Below are 20,177 nucleotides of genomic sequence, written 5' to 3' on the forward strand. Positions count from 1 at the left end.
GTTTTGTAACAAATGAAATGAAAATAAAAATCAGTGCAAAATACTGCTTTAGCGAAGAGCTGCAGACACACGGCATTTTTCACTGATTTTCTGCACGTATTTGAAGTTTTCAAGTTCTAAACCTCCCTAAATAAAAGTGAAGACACATTTTCATCTAATGAGATGCTATTAAAAGATATCTCCATGAACTTTGTGCACAGCATAAATAAAAACTGGAGGTCATTTCTGCAACATGCAAACACTTTTTGTTTTTTTTTTATTAATACTTTCCGCAGCAAATGTGCGATGTGTGTAGACAAGGAACTGAACAGATTACTCCCGGACATCGAGAATAAATTGCGTATACAACGTTTTTTGACGCAGTTGATGCATCCAAAATCCATGTTTTGGAGTGACATTAGAAAAAATATACTTTATTGTTCGCGATGTGCAATAATTTAAAAACGAATAAAGTCGCTTTCGTTGATGAGTATTTGTTTTAATTCCTTGTGCTCAGACTATAAAAAGAGGCCCTTGTAAGCATAGAATACTTCTAATTAACTCACCTCTTCAGTTGGCTTATCCACGTGATTGATGGGCTTTTTACGTTTGGGCACTGCCTCATCCTCTGATTCGCTGGACGATGAGTCCACTTTTGCCAACTTATCCTTCGCTTCAGTTAGCTCACTACCTGTAATAAGAGATATTTTTTAACAAAATATTTTGCTTGACATAGTACTCCTATAGAGGCACTATAGACCGAACTTTGGCCATGTTCAGACCCAAAAGTTTCGCGCGATTTCGGCAAAACAGAAAGCTGAACTTTCGTGGAGCATTTCTTTAATTTTTTTCAAAAATTGTATACATTTTTATTATTGTAACTTTTTTGAATACTTTGCCTGTCTCTGCCACTGTTATGGTATTGCGCTTTGACTGTAAACTTACAATTTATTATACTGAAATTGAATGGGCTATAAAATTACTATCGCGAAGTTTATGAAAAAATCTGGTTAAAAAGTTGAAGATTTTGATAACAATTTATTGAAATTCGTTAAATGAATTTTTCCCAAAGTTTTGTTATAGGTTTTTTATATGCAATGAACTATATTTTGTATAAAAACTGTAGGATCCCGAAGCCGTTTTTCTGTCTTAAACACACACTTGTTTTTCTAAAAAATTTTTATATGTGCCACCTGCAATCTTAAAATTAATTTCGACATAGTTTCAGCTGTGCAAAAATACAATAAAAGTTGTGTAGATTTTTGCGTCTCCAGATTTCAATGTCCGCCACTGTATGTCTGTGGAGACATGCTCCACTTTTACTTACTCAGTTTAATTACGTGTTTGTTCATTTTCTTTATAGTCAAATGAAGTATTTCCCACAAATACATTTTGGTGAATTCGCCGGTCATCTCTTTGGAGAATATCCATGTGGCGACAGCCGAACAGTCAACAATTTGTAATTTCAGCAATTTGTCAATAATAACCACCATCATTTGTTGATGATTCTGCCACAACTCGTAGACGTTGTGAAGTATGCATATTTGCGCCTCCTCGGATTCGGCGAGTGCCTAAAAAAGATATTTTTTTATTAGATAGTGGTAATATAATAATGTATTTTCTTTAATATATATTTTTATCTATTTTCAATTAAAATTAATTGTTTTTTTATGGTTTTTCATAGCTGAAATGCATTCGCTTGCCTGCCAAGGGTCGATCACATTAGAAAAAACCGGTTCAATAACCCAGGGTCTAATAAGTGATAATAAAAAAAATCAATAATTGACGTGTACACTTCTGTTAGGTGTTTGGTCGAGCTCCTCCTCCTATTTGTGGTGCGCGTCTTGTTGTTTTTCCACAAATGGAGGGACCTACAGTTTCAAGCCGACTCCGAACGGGAAATGGTTTTTTATGAGACGATGGCAGAAATACACTCGGAGGTTTGCCATTGCATGCCAAAGGACGGCCGCTATTAGAAAAAACTTGCAGCTTTTGGCAATACGCTGCATCATGGCGCTCGCATGGGAGCCAGCGTCACCACTCTTGTGCGGCATGGAATTTGCATCAAAGTGAGCCAGGAATGCTACAGTGTTCACTTTGGCCATGTTCCATTTCCGAGTGCCCTTTGGTGTTGGGGTAGAGTCCGTTCTCGCACTGATCTTGAAAGTGATATACTGATGGTTCTATATATATATAATTGGCGCGTACACCCTTTTTGGGTGTTTGGCCGAGCTCCTCCTCATATTTGTGGTGTGCGCCTTGATGTTGTTCCACAAATGGAGGGACCTACAGTTTCAAGCCGCTATTTACTTGTAGCCGTACTTGTTCCCGTGCGTTCGACGCCTCGTCTGTATCTTTTCCTCTTGGTTGGTGAGAAGTCCGGACTGCGAATTTGGGGTTCCGATATAATGAGAATAAGTAATATTAGTTCTCTCAAACTGGAGTTATTTTCAGATTTACCAAAGAATCCGGAAACTTCTGTCCCATGGCTATCTCTGTCTTTGTCTCTATCCTACCCTATCTCTTTCTCTTTGTTACTTCTCTCCATTCCTTCTTGACAATCTACTCTTTTACTTTCCAGAGCTTTGAATACAACGGGCTTTTTAACCTGAGTGTTTTAGGAGTTAGCGATCTCTCGATTCTCAAAATTCAATACCAAGTTGCTAGCCTTATATATATATATATATATATATATAATTGGCGCGTACACCCTTTTTTGGGTGTTTGGCCGAGCTCCTCCTCCTATTTGTGGTGTGCGTTGTGCGTCTTGATGTTCTTCCACAAATGGAGGGACCTACAGTTTCAAGCCGACTCCGAACGGCAGATATTTTTATGAGGAGCTTTTTCATGGCAGAAATACTTTCGGAGGTTTGCCATTGCCTGCCGAGGGGTGACCGCTATTAGAAAAATGTTTTTCTTAATTTTGGTGTTTCACCGAGATTCGAACCTACGTTCTCTCTGTGAATTCCGAATGGTAGTCACGCACCAACACATTCGGCTACGGCGGCCGCCTTGGCCGTTGCTAGCCTTAAGGTAGTAAGAAATTGCATAACCGAGCATGGAAGACCTCCAGGCAGATATACGGTCGAATTCACCTCTTCCGTAAATATATCAAGTAACCTGATTTAAAAGTGTCAATCTTGTTAACAGAATTCTAGTCAAGCCTTGAGTGGCAGCTTCGCATAAATGCGGCGACCTACTGAACCAAGTCATCAAAAATTGGTGCTGTCCACTTGATGATGGCACATATTGATGGCACTGTCAATATGCAATTCCACAAACAATGATATGAAAATAGCTTCAAAATAAAGCCGCAATCAAATTGATACCTCACGCCATTGTTGTTTTACTCAAATATCGTTTACCCCATGGTCCACCTATGTATTTTTTAAATTGCTCACCATAACGTAAAGCGTAAATATTTTTATTATATAACTGAGTTGCAATAATGTCTCACCTTAAACACCAAATGGAATTTCGATATGGCAGCAAAACTATGCGAAAACGACTTGGCGCCCAAATTCAACAGCGTCTGCACGAACACATCAATTTTAAGTGGATTGAATGATGTCTCCGACATTTCCTGATCCGCATTTTCACCGGAATTCGGTAACTCTTTCAGAATATTGATGACCTCTTCGGGTGTGCATTTCTGGCGAATTGCCACCACCAGCTGATGTGCCACCTGGGTGCCCGCCAACGACGCTGAAAGTAGGTAAAAAACAAAACCAAATAGAAATAAATCTAAAATTATAAAGCACTCATTTTTCAGAGATATTAGAAAATTTTTGCAAATTGAATTCGACACATTTGAAAATGAGGAAATGAAATTGGCTATATAATTTCAAATTAATTGGCAACGCAACACACAGCAAATAAATAAATACATTGTTTTATGAAATGGAAAGCAGCGGCGTATAGAAGTTGATTACAGACACTTTCGCTTGTAATAGAAATGTTCAGTCGTGCGACATTTTGTCATTTCTAGGGGACAATGCACTGGAATGCAGCTCGCTGTAGTGGAGGCGGTAATTGCTGTTGTTGTTGCTGCATATTATGCATTGCACATTTGGAGTTACATAAATTGTGGGTATTTTGAAGTGTTGCAGCTATGAATTTTTGCCAACAATTGTCATTAGTGACGTTACTAACTGCTGCCATTGCTAATAAAAATACTTTTTTTCCTTTTTTTCTTTCTATGTACTATGCAAGTGTGCAACAGTAGATCATAATTGTGCTCGCCTGTCTGGAACAATTTCTATTTCTTAGGTTTTCCTTCTTGGTGATATTGTTGTTGCGCTCACTCAACTCGCATTTACTGTGATAACATGCGCAATAATGTGTTAAATAGGAGTAACAGTAGAAAAAAAGAAGAAAAAAACCTTTTTAAAAAAGTAGAAAACAAAACAAAAAATAAAAAAAAAGAATAAAAAAAACAATAAAAAAAAACAAAATACAAAAAAAAATATACCAAAAAAATCAAAAACAACACAAAAGAACGAAAACAAAAATATGAATACAAGTACTTTAATAAATTTAGATTCCAATGAACCAATCTACTCCGCTGGTGTAATGTAACACCACCTGCACCCGTGCTCCAAATAATAGGAGCGCGACGAATTGCCAAGTTGTAACTATCTCTCTTGTATTTAATTTTTATTTATTTAATTTGATTCATGTTTTATAAAAGTATAAAAACATTCCACAAAACAAACCATATAACTCAAATCCCCAAACTTTGAACAAAATTCACAAAAATTTAACAATTAAAAAAAAAATACATAAAAATGTCCTACTTTTTATTCAAAGGCCCTTATAGCCCTTTTAATACTAGGAAAGGGTCTGTTTACTGTTCGTTCTCACTTAGCGTACGCTGTTATCATTTGGAGACCTTACGACCAACCTTCGACAAATGGAATTGAGTGTATCAAAAAATATTTCTTATGCAGGCATTACGTTCCTTACGATTTGAGGCCGCTGCTCCATTCTATAACTCTCAGCTAAAGCTAATTAATCTAGAATCTTTAGAAAAGTGAAGGACCGTCCTTTCACTTTCGTTTATTTTCAGTGTTGTTAACGGCATCGTTTACTGTCCACTTTTACTTGAGCGGATAAGCTTTAATGCTCCACAAAGAAGTCTTCGCAATTTTTACTCTTTTTATGGGGAAAACTTTAAGACTAAACTTGCGAATAATGCATCCACTGCTCGCCCGCTTCGAGACTTTAATTCATTATCAAATTCCAGACCGCGGAATCAAGCAGTCAAATTCCAGAACAAATTATCCAATAAAAATTTTAAATTTAGTTGCTTGGTATTGATTACTGGCGCTAAAGTAATCCTCCTATCAGAAAATGCTATACATTTTGCGATTGGCCCGTAATGCCAGTTCTGTTTTGACATTTGTGTAGCAAACACATGCACGTTAATAAACAATGTTACGCTACACTGCTCCAGAACGCGGAATATTGCTGACTATTTATTTGACCAATAATCGGTCGGTGACTTTGGCACAACGTGAATTTCGTCGCAGATTTCATCGCCGTCCAACGCCTACTGGTGAAACACTGCGACGTTTAGCCGCTCGCCTCGAAGAGACTGGTACAACACGAGATGTTGCCAGGCGTGGCAGACCCCGGAGTAGCCGTTCTGCAGAGAATATTGTTGCTGTAGCCGAGGATGTCATGGAAGCGCCGTCGGCATCGACCAGGCGACGTGCCACGCAAATGGGTATCAGTCGACGGTCTTTACAGCGAATTTTGGTACAAAATTTGAAGATGTTTCCGTACAAAGTCTAGACGCTGCATCAGCTGTTAGCTGCTGACCGCCAATCGCGTCTAACATGCGCTCAAGCCATCCTTAATCACCACCAAGTGGAAGATGATTTTTCATCAAAAATAATGATGAGTGATGAGGCCCATTTCCATCTTAGCGGGTACGTAAATAAGCAAAATTTACGCTTCTGGGGCACTGAAAATCCGCGTGTTACCCACGAAGAGCCATTACACCCGCTCACTGTATGGTGTGCTGTTTTCGCTGGAGGAGTCATCGGACCTTTTTTCTTCGAAGACGTAGCGGGCCAAACGGTTACTGTGCCTTTTTGCCGCAACTTGATGAATTGGGATTGGAAAACATGTGGTTCCAACAGGACGGTGCAACGGCACACACTGCACGTGCCACAACCGATATGCTGAAGGATACATTTCCCGGGCGCGTAATCTCCCGTTTTGGCGATTTGCACTGGCCAGCAAGATCGCCTGATTTGACCGCTCCAGACTTCTTTTTATGGGGCTTTTTGAAGTCGCGGGTTTATGTCAACAAGCCTCAGACTCTTGCAGCTCCTGAAGACAATATCCGTCAAGAATGTGAGGACCTATCGCCGGAAGTTTTGGCCAAAGTGATGGAAAATGCCATAAAAAGGGCTCAAATGGCAATCAACTGTGGCGGCGGCCATTTACATGACATCATATTCTCGACTTGATGTAAAAAAATTGAAAAGACCAAATAAAAATAATCCACAAGAAGAATCAAAGTTTTTCATTTTTTTTTTAAATTACAGTCAAAAACATCGCAAGGTTACTTTTGCGCCATTACTTTGTATTAGTACCTAAATTTGGCATGTTTTTCTTCACATTTTTGGCTAGTTTCTAAGGTACTTTGTACTGCAGATTATTCAAATAAAATTAATAAAAAGTGACATTTGTCAAGAGACAGATGCAAAATTTACCACGATGGAACAACGCGTTAAAAGAAGATTCCTCACTTCACTTTTTAGATAACGGGAAAATAGTTTCAGCAGCTTGTAAATATGGCACCAAAAAAGTCTGCGTTCAGCCTGTTTATTTTAATGATACCGTTAATTTTAAGATATTTTTCCTTGTTCATATTAATTTTTTATTGCACATTACTTCGACTGAATATTAACAAAGCTTTGTTGAACATTTTATTTATAACTGGATATAATTAAAAACATGGAAGGAAAGGGAAAAGAAATAAGCGTTTCTGAGAGGAAAATAATTATAAAAATAAGAAAATCTATTGGGAGAACGTATTCCTCTGTTCAGCGAGTTGTAACAAATTTTCGGCAAACTGTAATTTTTACATCTAAATTATCGACCCGGGAAGAGCGTTCTATAATCAAATTCGCAAAGGTTAACCCCCGGATTACATTCTCAAAATTAGTTGAAAACATAAATCAAACATCTAAAAAAAGTTTTTGCGCTGAAACTGCCAGAAAAGTTCTACGTCAAGCTGGATACCATGGTAGAGTCGCCCGAAGAAAGCCTTTCATTTCTCTTGTGAACAGACGTAAACGCATTCAGTTTGCTAATGAGTACATAAATAAGCCTCCCGAGTTCTGGAAAAAAGTAATATTTTCAGACGAAAGTAAATTTTGTATATTCGGAATAAAAGGCCGTCAAATTATTTGGCGAAAACCTAGAACTGCTCTTGAAAAGCAAAATCTTGTTGGCACGGTTAAGCACGGAGGTGGCGGGGTTATGATTTGGGGCTGCATTAGAATTTATTGATTCGACGATGGATAAATGGGGATACTTGAACATACTAAAACGGAATTTAAAGCAAAGTGCAGAAAATCTCGGCTTATCAAGAACATTTTGGTTTCAACAAGATAACGACCCGAAGCACACAGCCGAGATCGTTAAGCTTTGCTCTTGTACAACGCCCCAAAACGGCTTAAAACACCGCCACAGTCCCCAGATCTTAACCCCATCGAGCATCTGTGTGATCTATTGGAAAAAAGAATTCGTCAGCAAGTGATTACTAGTAAAGAGGTTTTGCGGAGTGTCATGCAGGCAGAATGGAGGAAGATAACAGCAGAGGAAACAGGGAAACTAGTAGGTTCACTGCCAAATAGGCAACGTGGATATCCAACTAAATATTAGATTTAATTTTTGCATATAGCATATCATGTTTTTGTATTAGACTTTAATATTGAACGCAGACTTTATGGTCGCTTTATTTACTTGTTACAGCCATTATTCACCGTTATCTAAAAACTTATAAAATCAGGTTGTGTGTTTCATTCACTAGAAAGTTATTGTAGGGTGAACGCAGACTTTGTGGGGCATGTGTATACTATATATATTTTTTCTTACAAAACTTACAGCAACTTCAACTCTTTAAGGAAGCATCAAAATGAATTTCCACCTGTACTCACAGAAATCACGAGAAATTCACAGTTATAAAGTAATGTCAAATATTCCAAACGAAAAATAAAGCGGCGCACTTGGCTGCAGCTTTGCCCGGCGATCGATGAAAAAAATCTAAGAAAAGCAGAAAACCGGAAATGGACTAAAACAATAGGATAAAATGTGAAGCGGCCGTTGGAAATTAATATTTTGCTATCTGCTTAGTAGCCCCTCTGTAACCAGAAGATGGCTATTGCTACTTCTTAAAGTGAAATCAAGGAGTGGAGTATTAATGTTCAAAAAATACGAGGGTGCCTTTTATATTTCGGGATTTGGCAACCCTGGTGTTGCAATCTGGCAACTGACAGCTGTATCGCAAAGCTTGACATTTTTTGGATTTTACGTACTCAGAACGTTTTGAAATACCAGCGCTATTTGTGTTGTTTACAGTAACTTATATTCCAAAAATGGAATTAAATCGTGAACATTTTCGTGCGATTATTTTTTACAACTTTCGACGTGGATTAACTCAGCAACATTGCATGGATGAACTTAATTCAATTTTTGGCGATGAAGCTCCATCAAAGACCAGTGTTTATCGATGGTATGGTGAATTCAATTGTGGTCGTAGTTCACTCCAAGACGAATTTCGTGAAGGTCGTCCAAAATCAGTTGTTGTTCCGAAAACCCTTGATGCTGTGCGCGAACTGATATTGCAAGATCGTCATGTGACCTATCGTGAGATTGAGACAATCTTAGGCATTAGTGGGACCAGCATACATTCAATATTGCATAAACATTTGACTGTCAAAAAAATTTGTTCGCGTTGGATCCCACACAATTTGTCAATCGCCCAAAAAAAGGCTCGTGTCGATTGGTCGAAGGAAATGTTCAAAACATAGGATCGCGGGGCTTCGAAACACGTCTATGACATCATGACAGGTGATGAATTATGGATTTATGCGTATGAGCCCGAAAGTAAACAGCAGTCGACTGTATGGGTGTTTCAAGATGAGCCAAATCCAACAAAAGTTGTTCGCGCACGAGGCACTTCCAAGCAAATGGTCGCCTGTTTTTTCGGAAAAACTGGACATGTCGCAACCGTACCACTAGAACAACGCAGAACAGTAAATTCTGAGTGGTACACAGCCATTTGTTTGCCAGTTGACTTCCAAGAAATTAGAAAAACCAATCGCCAAAGACGGATCACTCTTCACCAGGACAATGCGAGCTCTCACACATCGGCTCAAACAACTGCATTTTGGAGCACCCAAAACATCGAATTAATGGGTCATCCGCCGTATAGTCCTGACTTGGCACCGAATGACTTCTTTTTATTCCCGTACGTAAAAAACAAACTGAGAGGTCAACGTTTTTCGACACCTAAAGAAGCGGTTGCGGCATTCAGAAAGTGCTTCGACAATTGGTTCAAACGCATGCAAAAGTGTATAGATCTTCATGGAGAATATTTTGAAAAACAATAAAGTGATTTTCGATGATTAAAATTTATTTTTGTTCTCTAATCCCGACATATAAAAGGCACCCCTCGTAATAGCCTTAAAATATATTAACTAAATTCAGGGTATATACGGTAGTAGAGGATATGCATACATGTGGCTATAACTTTCCGAAACCATTATTTTTCTTTTTGCTCTTTTTCAGATGAGATATGGAGAATTACAACATAACTCAAGAAGAGAAGAGACATGCACATATCAACGCTATTTGTGCAAATCATACCGATTTAGAAATCTCAAATTTTGTTAAGTGCCCGTTCATTCGTCCATAAGGTTCGCTGTGAAATGGAAGCATCAGGCGGGATGCAGAATCTGGAACACGAGAAACGTTCTGACACTGCCCGATCTGCAGAATTTATTCAACAAGTGCAGGTGGTCATTGACCAGGACCTTCCAAAATCATTGAGGGCCCATGCGAGGGAGCATAATGTTTCTGAGAATCTTATTCGTCGAGTTGTTCATGAAGATCTCCGGTATAAACCTTATGAAGACAGTTTCAGTCGAAGCAAACACGAGAACAGCCTGAGCTGTTTTGGGTTTTTTCTGATGAACATTTTTTTGACGAAAACCAAAAGATCAACAGCAGAAACGACACCAATAAGCATTCTCATAACACCATTTCTTCTCTGAATGCTGGAATTAATACCGCTACGGTCAATATGAATATGAAGCATTTGATTCGGGCGCAGATCGAGGTGTTTATTGCAGTTTGGAAATTTTGTTGAATGATTTATGGATTTATGTTGTGTAAAAATGTTCTGAAGTTTCATTAAGTTTTTTCAAAATAAAAGTTTTACTATTAGATGTTGCGGATAGAAGAAATAATGCGTGCTATATCCATGACTTATAGCACCTCAGGGGAAGTTAAAAAGTGAGAACCAAGATGCCTGCAATTTAGCCTAGTGAAAGCAGGGCAGCTAAGGAGTGGCTCTTGAGATGATTCCACATCAGCATTTTTCAGATTCTTAGCTACTGCAGAAGATACTTGAAGTTATGTGGAGCCTAACTATATCAGGAAGTATCTGATTAAAATCAGCATTAATATCGAGAGTTACGGGTTTGTTTTCCTAACAAACTTTCTTCTCCCGCTCCGATTCATCAGAACCTCACATTTTTCTTACATAGAGCAAGCAAAGGCAAGTGGGTAAAGTCTTTGATTACCATTCATCTGGGAGGATACAGAAACGATTCTTCCAAATACCTATAAGATTCTAAATTCATATAACAATAAGCTAATACCAAGGAAGGTCTGACAGAGCACTAGTCGTCTACCTGAAATTCAATAGCGTCTGCATGAATACATATGGGTTCCGCATAGACTTTCCGTCGCCAACATTCAGCAGAGAGTGAATGTGTGTTCTCAGCTGCTGCAACGGCTTGAAAATGAAAGTTTTTTGAACCGTATCGTTACTGGTGATGAAAAATGGGTCCTTTACAATAATCCTGTTCTCAAACGCCAATGGTTAGACAAAGATGAAACACCAGAACCGACCTCTAGAGATGGCCTTCACCCCAAGAAGATTCTCCTGTCTATTTGGTGGGATATGGCCGGTATTGTTTATTATGAACTTCTGGAACCAAACCAGACGATAACTGCTGATTATTATTCACACCAGCTATCAAACCTGAATGAGGCACTTAAGGGGGTCTTCTGGTCTCCAGCGAAAAAAAATCGATTTTTTTTTTTTTGCATAATTTTGTTGTATGTGTATGCGAGAAGACGCCACAGAAAGGATTTTTTGAAAATCGCATTTTTTCACATTTTTCTGGGCACCGAAGTGTACCCTCCTCCGGCCGTTTTATCATAAACTTTATCTTTAATCGCGTTTCCCCGAAAATCGTGTTTTTTAAGCATTTTGGTCACACTTTTCATAGTAGTTATACTCCGACTTCAATGGTTTTGGTCTTAAAAGGTTCGGAAAACTTACCGCTAAGTTTCCCCGTGTACGATTTTTGAAATTTTTTTTCATTCCATTTTTATAACCTTTTAAAGTTCAAAAAATTAGCAAAAAAATTTTTTTTTGCAAATTGTTGCATAACTTTTGAAAAAAATTTAAAAAAAAAATCTGTCACGGGAAAACTTAACCAGGGCAACTCTGAAGACAACGCATATCTAATTTTTGCTTTCTGATTACCCAGGTGGAAAAACCGTGACCAAAATGGAGACCTGTTTCGTTTGGAGGTGGACGTCTTCAGCGCCATTTCAAGGTCGCGGGTGTTAATTTTTTTCAAAGTCAAAACCATTTTTTAAAAGCCAAGACATGTACCTTTAAAATAAAAAAAATTTTTTTTTTAAATATTCACAGGATTTGTCACAATCATCCCCAAAAAAACCCTTAATTTCAGGGCCTCGAGACCAGAAGACCCCCTTAACAAAAATCGACCGTCTTTAGTGAATAGACGTAAAGTTTTGTTTCACCACGACAACGCAAGACCTCATACCGCAAGGCAAACGTTAGGCAAGCTGAACGAGCTCGGATGGGAGCTAATGCAGCATCCACCATACTCTCCGGATATTGCACCTTGTGATTATCACCTTTTCCGTGGACTTCCATCCCATGAGTAACAAGAACTACTCCTCAAAAGAAGCTATAAAAAGGGATATCGAAGCGTATTTTGGCTCCAATGACAAACAATTTTTTGAGCAGGGAATTAAAAATTTGCCTAAACGTTGGGAAGACATTGTAAATAATGAAGGAAAATATATTATTGATTAATAAATACTTTAAAAATCTTTTTTATTAATGTTAAAACCACTTAAAAACTCAAACACAAATTTATTCCTCCAAAGTGATACTATCACCTTCAAAGTAATATTATCGGCCATCAACTGCAATGAATTTACTCGTATACCAGCATTTGATCCAGCTCTTGAAACATTTCTGGAACTCTACTTTTGGTATAGCCATCAGAGTCTTCTTCGATTTGTCTATCACTTCCCTTCGGCTGTTAAAACTCGGTTCCCGTAGTAGGTTTTTTACTCGAACAAACAGAATTCGATAGCTGTTGGATGATATTTATTTTGTTCTTGGTAAAAAAAAATCCCCTCATAATGATGGCACCGTGCGACGGTGTTATCATGATGCGAAATTCACGAGTTGTGGTATTTCTTTTCTCTTGGTTTATTTTGAGCTCTCCCCTCGGCCGCCTGATATGATGTCTGGATTGCGTATCGTACTCATAAACCCACGTCTTGTCTCCAGCAATGATGCTTTTGATGAATGTTGAGTTGGATTTTGTCTTGGAAATCCTGACTTTGACAATATCCGGTCCCTTTTTCGCATGAAATTCAGGTTCTTTGGGACCAACTTTGCAGCAACACGGCGCAATGCAAATCATTAACTACAATGCCCTGAACGCATCCATATGCAATGTTCAAGTACTCTGTCAGCTCTCTGATGGTTAATTTACTGATCAACCTTTCTTTCACTTTATTGATGTTTTCATCAGTTTTCGATACCGGTGGCCTTACTAAGAAAAAAATAACTCGAATGATATCAGGGTAGTGCGTGATAGATAAATGACCACCACTACTACGCTTACAAGGCAATATGCTTTTCATGAAGTTTTCCATAACCGAATTGCAAAGTGGGTGCCCTATGTTCTCGATAGCCTCACGAATTCCATTTTTGAGGTCTTGAATCGACCCTGATACCATCCAATTCCGGTCATAAAAAATCGTTAATCATCTCTCGATAGTGCAATCCATTCACTAATAACACCTGTTATTGGAAAACCCTATATTTAAAACAATTTTAAATAAAAAGGTCGCCCCGAAAAAGCAGTTTGAATATTTAAAGTACGATAAATAGAAAATTCGCTTTAGTCACCCTTAAAACTGATAGGGCTGTGTAAAATGAAGTTGAACAATTGGTTAAAATGTTATCTGAATGCATTGAAATTCCTAAAACTCAAGCGGTTTTAAGGGGTATTTTACTCAATATTAAAATTAGCTTTTGCATGAATAAATAATTACTTTACTTCTTGCCGCTAATATAAACGCCTCATGATTTTGGGCCGCATTTTGTTTATTGTTTTTTATAAGAAACTCACAAGTGATTTTTGCTTTCTGATTACCCAGGTGGAAAAACCGTGACCAAAATGGAGACCTGTTTCGTTTGGAGGTGGACGTCTTCAGCGCCATTTCAAGGTCGCGGGTGTTAATTTTTTTCAAAGTCAAAACCATTTTTTAAAAGCCAAGACATGTACCTTTAAAATAAAAAAAATTTTTTTTTTAAATATTCACAGGATTTGTCACAATCATCCCCAAAAAAACCCTTAATTTCAGGGCCTCGAGACCAGAAGACCCCCTTAACAAAAATCGACCGTCTTTAGTGAATAGACGTAAAGTTTTGTTTCACCACGACAACGCAAGACCTCATACCGCAAGGCAAACGTTAGGCAAGCTGAACGAGCTCGGATGGGAGCTAATGCAGCATCCACCATACTCTCCGGATATTGCACCTTGTGATTATCACCTTTTCCGTGGACTTCCATCCCATGAGTAACAAGAACTACTCCTCAAAAGAAGCTATAAAAAGGGATATCGAAGCGTATTTTGGCTCCAATGACAAACAATTTTTTGAGCAGGGAATTAAAAATTTGCCTAAACGTTGGGAAGACATTGTAAATAATGAAGGAAAATATATTATTGATTAATAAATACTTTAAAAATCTTTTTTATTAATGTTAAAACCACTTAAAAACTCAAACACAAATTTATTCCTCCAAAGTGATACTATCACCTTCAAAGTAATATTATCGGCCATCAACTGCAATGAATTTACTCGTATACCAGCATTTGATCCAGCTCTTGAAACATTTCTGGAACTCTACTTTTGGTATAGCCATCAGAGTCTTCTTCGATTTGTCTATCACTTCCCTTCGGCTGTTAAAACTCGGTTCCCGTAGTAGGTTTTTTACTCGAACAAACAGAATTCGATAGCTGTTGGATGATATTTATTTTGTTCTTGGTAAAAAAAAATCCCCTCATAATGATGGCACCGTGCGACGGTGTTATCATGATGCGAAATTCACGAGTTGTGGTATTTCTTTTCTCTTGGTTTATTTTGAGCTCTCCCCTCGGCCGCCTGATATGATGTCTGGATTGCGTATCGTACTCATAAACCCACGTCTTGTCTCCAGCAATGATGCTTTTGATGAATGTTGAGTTGGATTTTGTCTTGGAAATCCTGACTTTGACAATATCCGGTCCCTTTTTCGCATGAAATTCAGGTTCTTTGGGACCAACTTTGCAGCAACACGGCGCAATGCAAATCATTAACTACAATGCCCTGAACGCATCCATATGCAATGTTCAAGTACTCTGTCAGCTCTCTGATGGTTAATTTACTGATCAACCTTTCTTTCACTTTATTGATGTTTTCATCAGTTTTCGATACCGGTGGCCTTACTAAGAAAAAAATAACTCGAATGATATCAGGGTAGTGCGTGATAGATAAATGACCACCACTACTACGCTTACAAGGCAATATGCTTTTCATGAAGTTTTCCATAACCGAATTGCAAAGTGGGTGCCCTATGTTCTCGATAGCCTCACGAATTCCATTTTTGAGGTCTTGAATCGACCCTGATACCATCCAATTCCGGTCATAAAAAATCGTTAATCATCTCTCGATAGTGCAATCCATTCACTAATAACACCTGTTATTGGAAAACCCTATATTTAAAACAATTTTAAATAAAAAGGTCGCCCCGAAAAAGCAGTTTGAATATTTAAAGTACGATAAATAGAAAATTCGCTTTAGTCACCCTTAAAACTGATAGGGCTGTGTAAAATGAAGTTGAACAATTGGTTAAAATGTTATCTGAATGCATTGAAATTCCTAAAACTCAAGCGGTTTTAAGGGGTATTTTACTCAATATTAAAATTAGCTTTTGCATGAATAAATAATTACTTTACTTCTTGCCGCTAATATAAACGCCTCATGATTTTGGGCCGCATTTTGTTTATTGTTTTTTATAAGAAACTCACAAGTGATTATAGAATTAAGCTTTTTTTATCAAGGTCTGGGAACCCTGATGTCTTTATAAATAAGACAAAGTTAAAGCCATGCAATGTACTAAATATATGTAGTAGAACACATATATAATCATACATAGGTGCATGTATGTATGTGAAGACATATTTCAAATAAGTTAGAAGTAATAAATTTACATACTTCGGAAGAAAATTAAACACAAGGTCGCTATCGTATCGCCGCCCACTAACATTTCGTGTCAGAAGTTTTATTAACTCATCTAAGCAAGTGGACAGTGTCAATGCGAAACCGCTAACGAGCAAATTAGCAGAAACAAACACAGAAAACCCGCAACATAGCATTAAAAAAGCCAAAGTGCGGTGAATGAAATGTTGCTGCTAAGTACTTAAAATGCCGTTAGTAAGAATATCGTGAGGTAGCAGGCAGGCAGTGAGTCTTCAGAAATTTTCACATAGCCAAATGTAAATAAAGTAAAACACAAAAAAAAAAAAACACACACAAGAAATGGTAAAACACACGCAACACTATTGTACAGGGTGCTCCATCGAGCGTTTAGAATTTCAACCATCGGCATTATTTTTGACTACGGCGGCCGCCGTAGTCGAATGTGTTGGTGCGTGACTACCATTCGGAATTCACAGAGAGAACGTAGGTTCAAATCTCGGCGAAACACCAAAATTAAGAAAAACATTTTTCTAATAGTGGTCGCCCCTCGGCAGGCAATGGCAAGCCTCCGAGCGTATTTCTGCCATGAAAAAGCTCCTCATAAAAATATCTGCCGTTCGGAGTCGGCTTGAAACTGTAGATCCCTCCATTTGTGGAACAACATCAAGGTGCACACCACAAATAGGAGGAGGAGCTCGGCCAAACATCCAAAAAATGGTGTACGCGCCAATTATATATAATATTGTAGTAACAACATTCATGACGTGGCAGAAATCTCGTTTATGGTAGGTAGGTGAAATGGTTGAAGTATAACTCTAGCACTCCCCAAGTAGCGCTAAAGCGCCGTTTTGATGCCAATGAGACCTTCAACAGGCGAATATCTATAGCCAGCCAAAGCTGTCGATGTAATGGAGAAGATTGGTGGCTTTTAGGTTGGCGCACTGCCCCAGGTTGTTGAAGAAAGGAGCACACAGTGACCTTAATCGTCTAGCTGCCAAACCTGGATATCTACAGAGAAAGTGCTCAACAGTCTCCTTTTCTGAAAGGTCCTCACAGCTTCTGCAATGTGGGTCAAATGATAAACCTATTTTTCTCGCTTGTGCGCCGATCGTCCAATGGCCGGTAAACACAGATACGAGTTTGGCGTGGAGTCCTACAGCCAAAGGGTTTTCGAAATAGCACACGAAGACATAGAACTCCATCTTTTCCGCGCTTTCCTGAAAAATAAGTTGTGTAATTCCCCTTTAACAACAGTCATGGGGATGCCGATGACCGGGTCGGAGGCCTCTGAGCGCAATTCAGTTTCCTTCCTGGCAAGTTCATCAGCAATTTCATTTCCCTCTATGGCCATATGTCTTGTGGCCCAGATCAGAGAAATGTTACCTGCACACTCAAGAGATTTGATGTCCTCCTTATAGGAGTTGATTAAATTGGCGTCGTCAGAGCTTTGATAGCCATATCAGAAAAAATGTGAATATCTCACTCGCTCCCACGTTCCCTAAGAATTTTCCATGCCTGCAGGATTGCAAAGATCGTTTATGGTTAGGCATTTTCAAAATGTTTTTTTGCTTTATGAGATTTGGGATACATTAAAATCTTTGAAAATCGCTTAATCAACCGAAACGTTGATGTTAGAAGTCCATTAGACATTAGACTGCCGTTTCGCACCAGAGTATCCACAGACTACTTAATAGCTGGAACCAAGCCACATTTCTAAATTCACTTAACTAATAATCGGTAGGTCAGGACACTACGCGCACGGCAGTCAGTTCTACGTTACCGGAAAGATCCGGATTTATATACGGCCAGGGACGGTCATTCCAGTAGCACTTCCCGTAATTGTATGGAGAATGTTTATGCTGTTACAACAAGCGCTCTCTGAGTGCGTGTGCATTCTCTGAGTACAACAAACAAAGTTTGACTTAGAGAACAGATTAAATTACAAAAAACAGAAAATGGCTGGAACATGAAATCGAAGTTTTTATTGTTGAAATAAGTGCCGAAGCTTGTCGGATGGGACTTCATGTTTAAAGGCAAGGATTGGAAAATATTCATGCGTGCTCTATTTATAGCCAAATTACCCTCCTGGAACACTGCCGGCCATATTACTTATCATGTAACCGCCTGTACAGCTGAAATTTTCGATCAGCTCATGAGTTGAGTTTCTAACAGATGTTTCAGAGGAAAATGCATTTTGTGACCAAAACTTGCAACTTGCATAAGCCAAGAAAAAGCGGTGAAAGTTAGTTTTCACATTACTAAAATCTTTTACCATAGACAGGAACAGGTGGTAGCCACTTAGTGCCAAGTCTAGACTCTAACGAGGATGTATAAGAACCCATTCCCAACTAAATTCGCTCAGTTTTTGGTGAGCCCCTATTCATGTGCATGACTCGCCGTCATGGATAACTATAGTGATGCGAAACTCTCTATTTTTATGTGAGAGCGCGCCCGCGCGAGAGCCGAGTATCCAAATCCCACCGTTTGCATACTTCAATGGTAGTGTGGAAACTGCAACATTTCCAATTTTCGCCTAAATATCCAATAAATGTCTCTTCCGATGTAACATTACCGTCTAAAGTTATAAAAAATGCAAATACATTTTGGCAGCGCCTTCTTATTTTATGACGCTGTTCTCCTGATTGGACACAATTCTTCTTTTAATTGGTCAACGATGGCCGCATTTAAGCGAATATTACCTTTAATACGGTCGTTTGTTGACTGAACAGTTCGGAATTAAGAGTCTGGTCGTAGTGGAGTAGCCCACAATAAATTATTTTCTGTCAATACCACCAAAAACATAACAACACCTTCCCAACCATCAACCCTGACTTGGGCACTTTTTGCGGCGGCTCACACCGATCGGTTTAGCTTGACGTAACAGCAATTCGCAGCTGGAAATGCGGTCTATGAGGTTTTTTGCGTTGAATCGGGCCTCCTTATATCGAGACTTTGTTTGCGTCAGCCTTTCTGAAGAGGTTCCAAGCGATTTTCTGTGCAATTTTTAGTTTCAAACCAATCGAAAAAAAAACGCTTGAATGATTGGCGGATTTGTATTATTTTATCGGAATTTTCTGATCTTCCAGAGCGTAGTACATCTCTGACATTAAAATTACTGATATTAAATTGATGAGACGGCCGCCGCCCCCAATGGGATGGGGCGTGACTACCATTCGGAATTCAGAGAGAACGTAGGTTTGAATCTCGGCGAAACACCAAAATGAAGAAAAAGTTTTTTCGACAGGCAATGGCAAACCTCCGAGTGTATTTCTGCCATGAAAAAGCTCCTCATAACCATGAAAAAGCTCCTCATGCCGTTCGGAGTCGGCTTGAAACTGTAGGTCCCTCCATTTGTGGAACAACATCAAGACGTACGCCACAAATAGGAGGAAAAGCTCGGCCAAACACCAAGAAAGGGTGTACGCGCCAATTATATTATATATACAATATATAAATAGATGAGACCAAAATTTCGCATTATCAGTACCATAAACACTACTCACATAACAGTTTCTTGGCTAGTGTTTTCGACTGTATCGAAAAAAAATGTAATATAGCGTCGTTGTTGTAGCAATTCATAAAATAATACCTAAGACGTGTTTCCTCTTTCCTGGTGCCCACCTTTCACGCCTGCTAACCAATACTGAGTCAAGTAATTACAAAATTGTCTCGCACTTGTACTACGCGTGATACAGATTACTAAATCCATCTATTGGAAAAATAATGGATTTCGCTTTACTACGTCTGCACCTTGTATTTTGAGTATTGCTTTGCCTGCGTTGACACGAGACTTCAAGCAGTGCTATTGTAAGATTATAAAAGTCAACAAATCTTCTTGCGTGCGAATCTAGCTTTTAATCAGAATAGATTCAATTTGCATCTCTCTTTTATTAAATATTAACCAAAGTCCGTATTGATCTTTACTCTGATATGCTAACTCAGACAGGAAACTGCTTTGCGCCGTCGAACATCAGCGATGCCTATCGGGCGTAACTGCTGCACATACGCGTGCCAACGCCGGCTGACTGATTGTGAGTCTAACAGAAGCAACAGTTGTTCAAGTGATTTTCGTTGATCGAAATCGGCGAAAGACAGCATACGAGACTGCAATCGGAGCACACTTGAAACGACGCTACTTACCCCAACAAACAAGCCACCAACACTTTTGTGTGCCTGAGTAACTCCAGTTGTTAAAAGCATTGCGAAAATTTCAGTTTCATTTCATTTTCTTTAATGTTATTGTTTTTCTTTTTATTATACATGCATACATTTATATAAACATACATACTCGTATATATGCACAGATGTTACCTTTTTCACTTTTTTAAGTCGTTGTTTGCTTGTAAGCCTCATGTTTCACTTGACT

The 20,177-nt window shown here is 38.6% G+C and overlaps 1 protein-coding gene across 1 annotated transcript in view; it reads right to left on the reverse strand.

Moving 5' to 3' along the window:
- LOC128858675 (nuclear cap-binding protein subunit 1) overlaps positions 1–20,177 on the reverse strand; it is a 45,843-nt gene that overhangs the window by 10,936 nt on the left and 14,730 nt on the right. Inside the window, exons 4-6 of the mRNA XM_054095127.1 lie at positions 3,437–3,684; positions 1,307–1,550; positions 546–670 (exon numbers count right to left, since the gene is read on the reverse strand). Coding sequence (XP_053951102.1) covers positions 546–670; positions 1,307–1,550; positions 3,437–3,684 — 617 coding nt within the window. The remainder of the gene's footprint in view (positions 1–545; positions 671–1,306; positions 1,551–3,436; positions 3,685–20,177) is intronic.

This window comes from Anastrepha ludens, chromosome 3, assembly GCF_028408465.1.
Source record: "Anastrepha ludens isolate Willacy chromosome 3, idAnaLude1.1, whole genome shotgun sequence".
In the NCBI taxonomy this organism is placed as follows: Eukaryota; Metazoa; Arthropoda; class Insecta; order Diptera; family Tephritidae; genus Anastrepha; species Anastrepha ludens.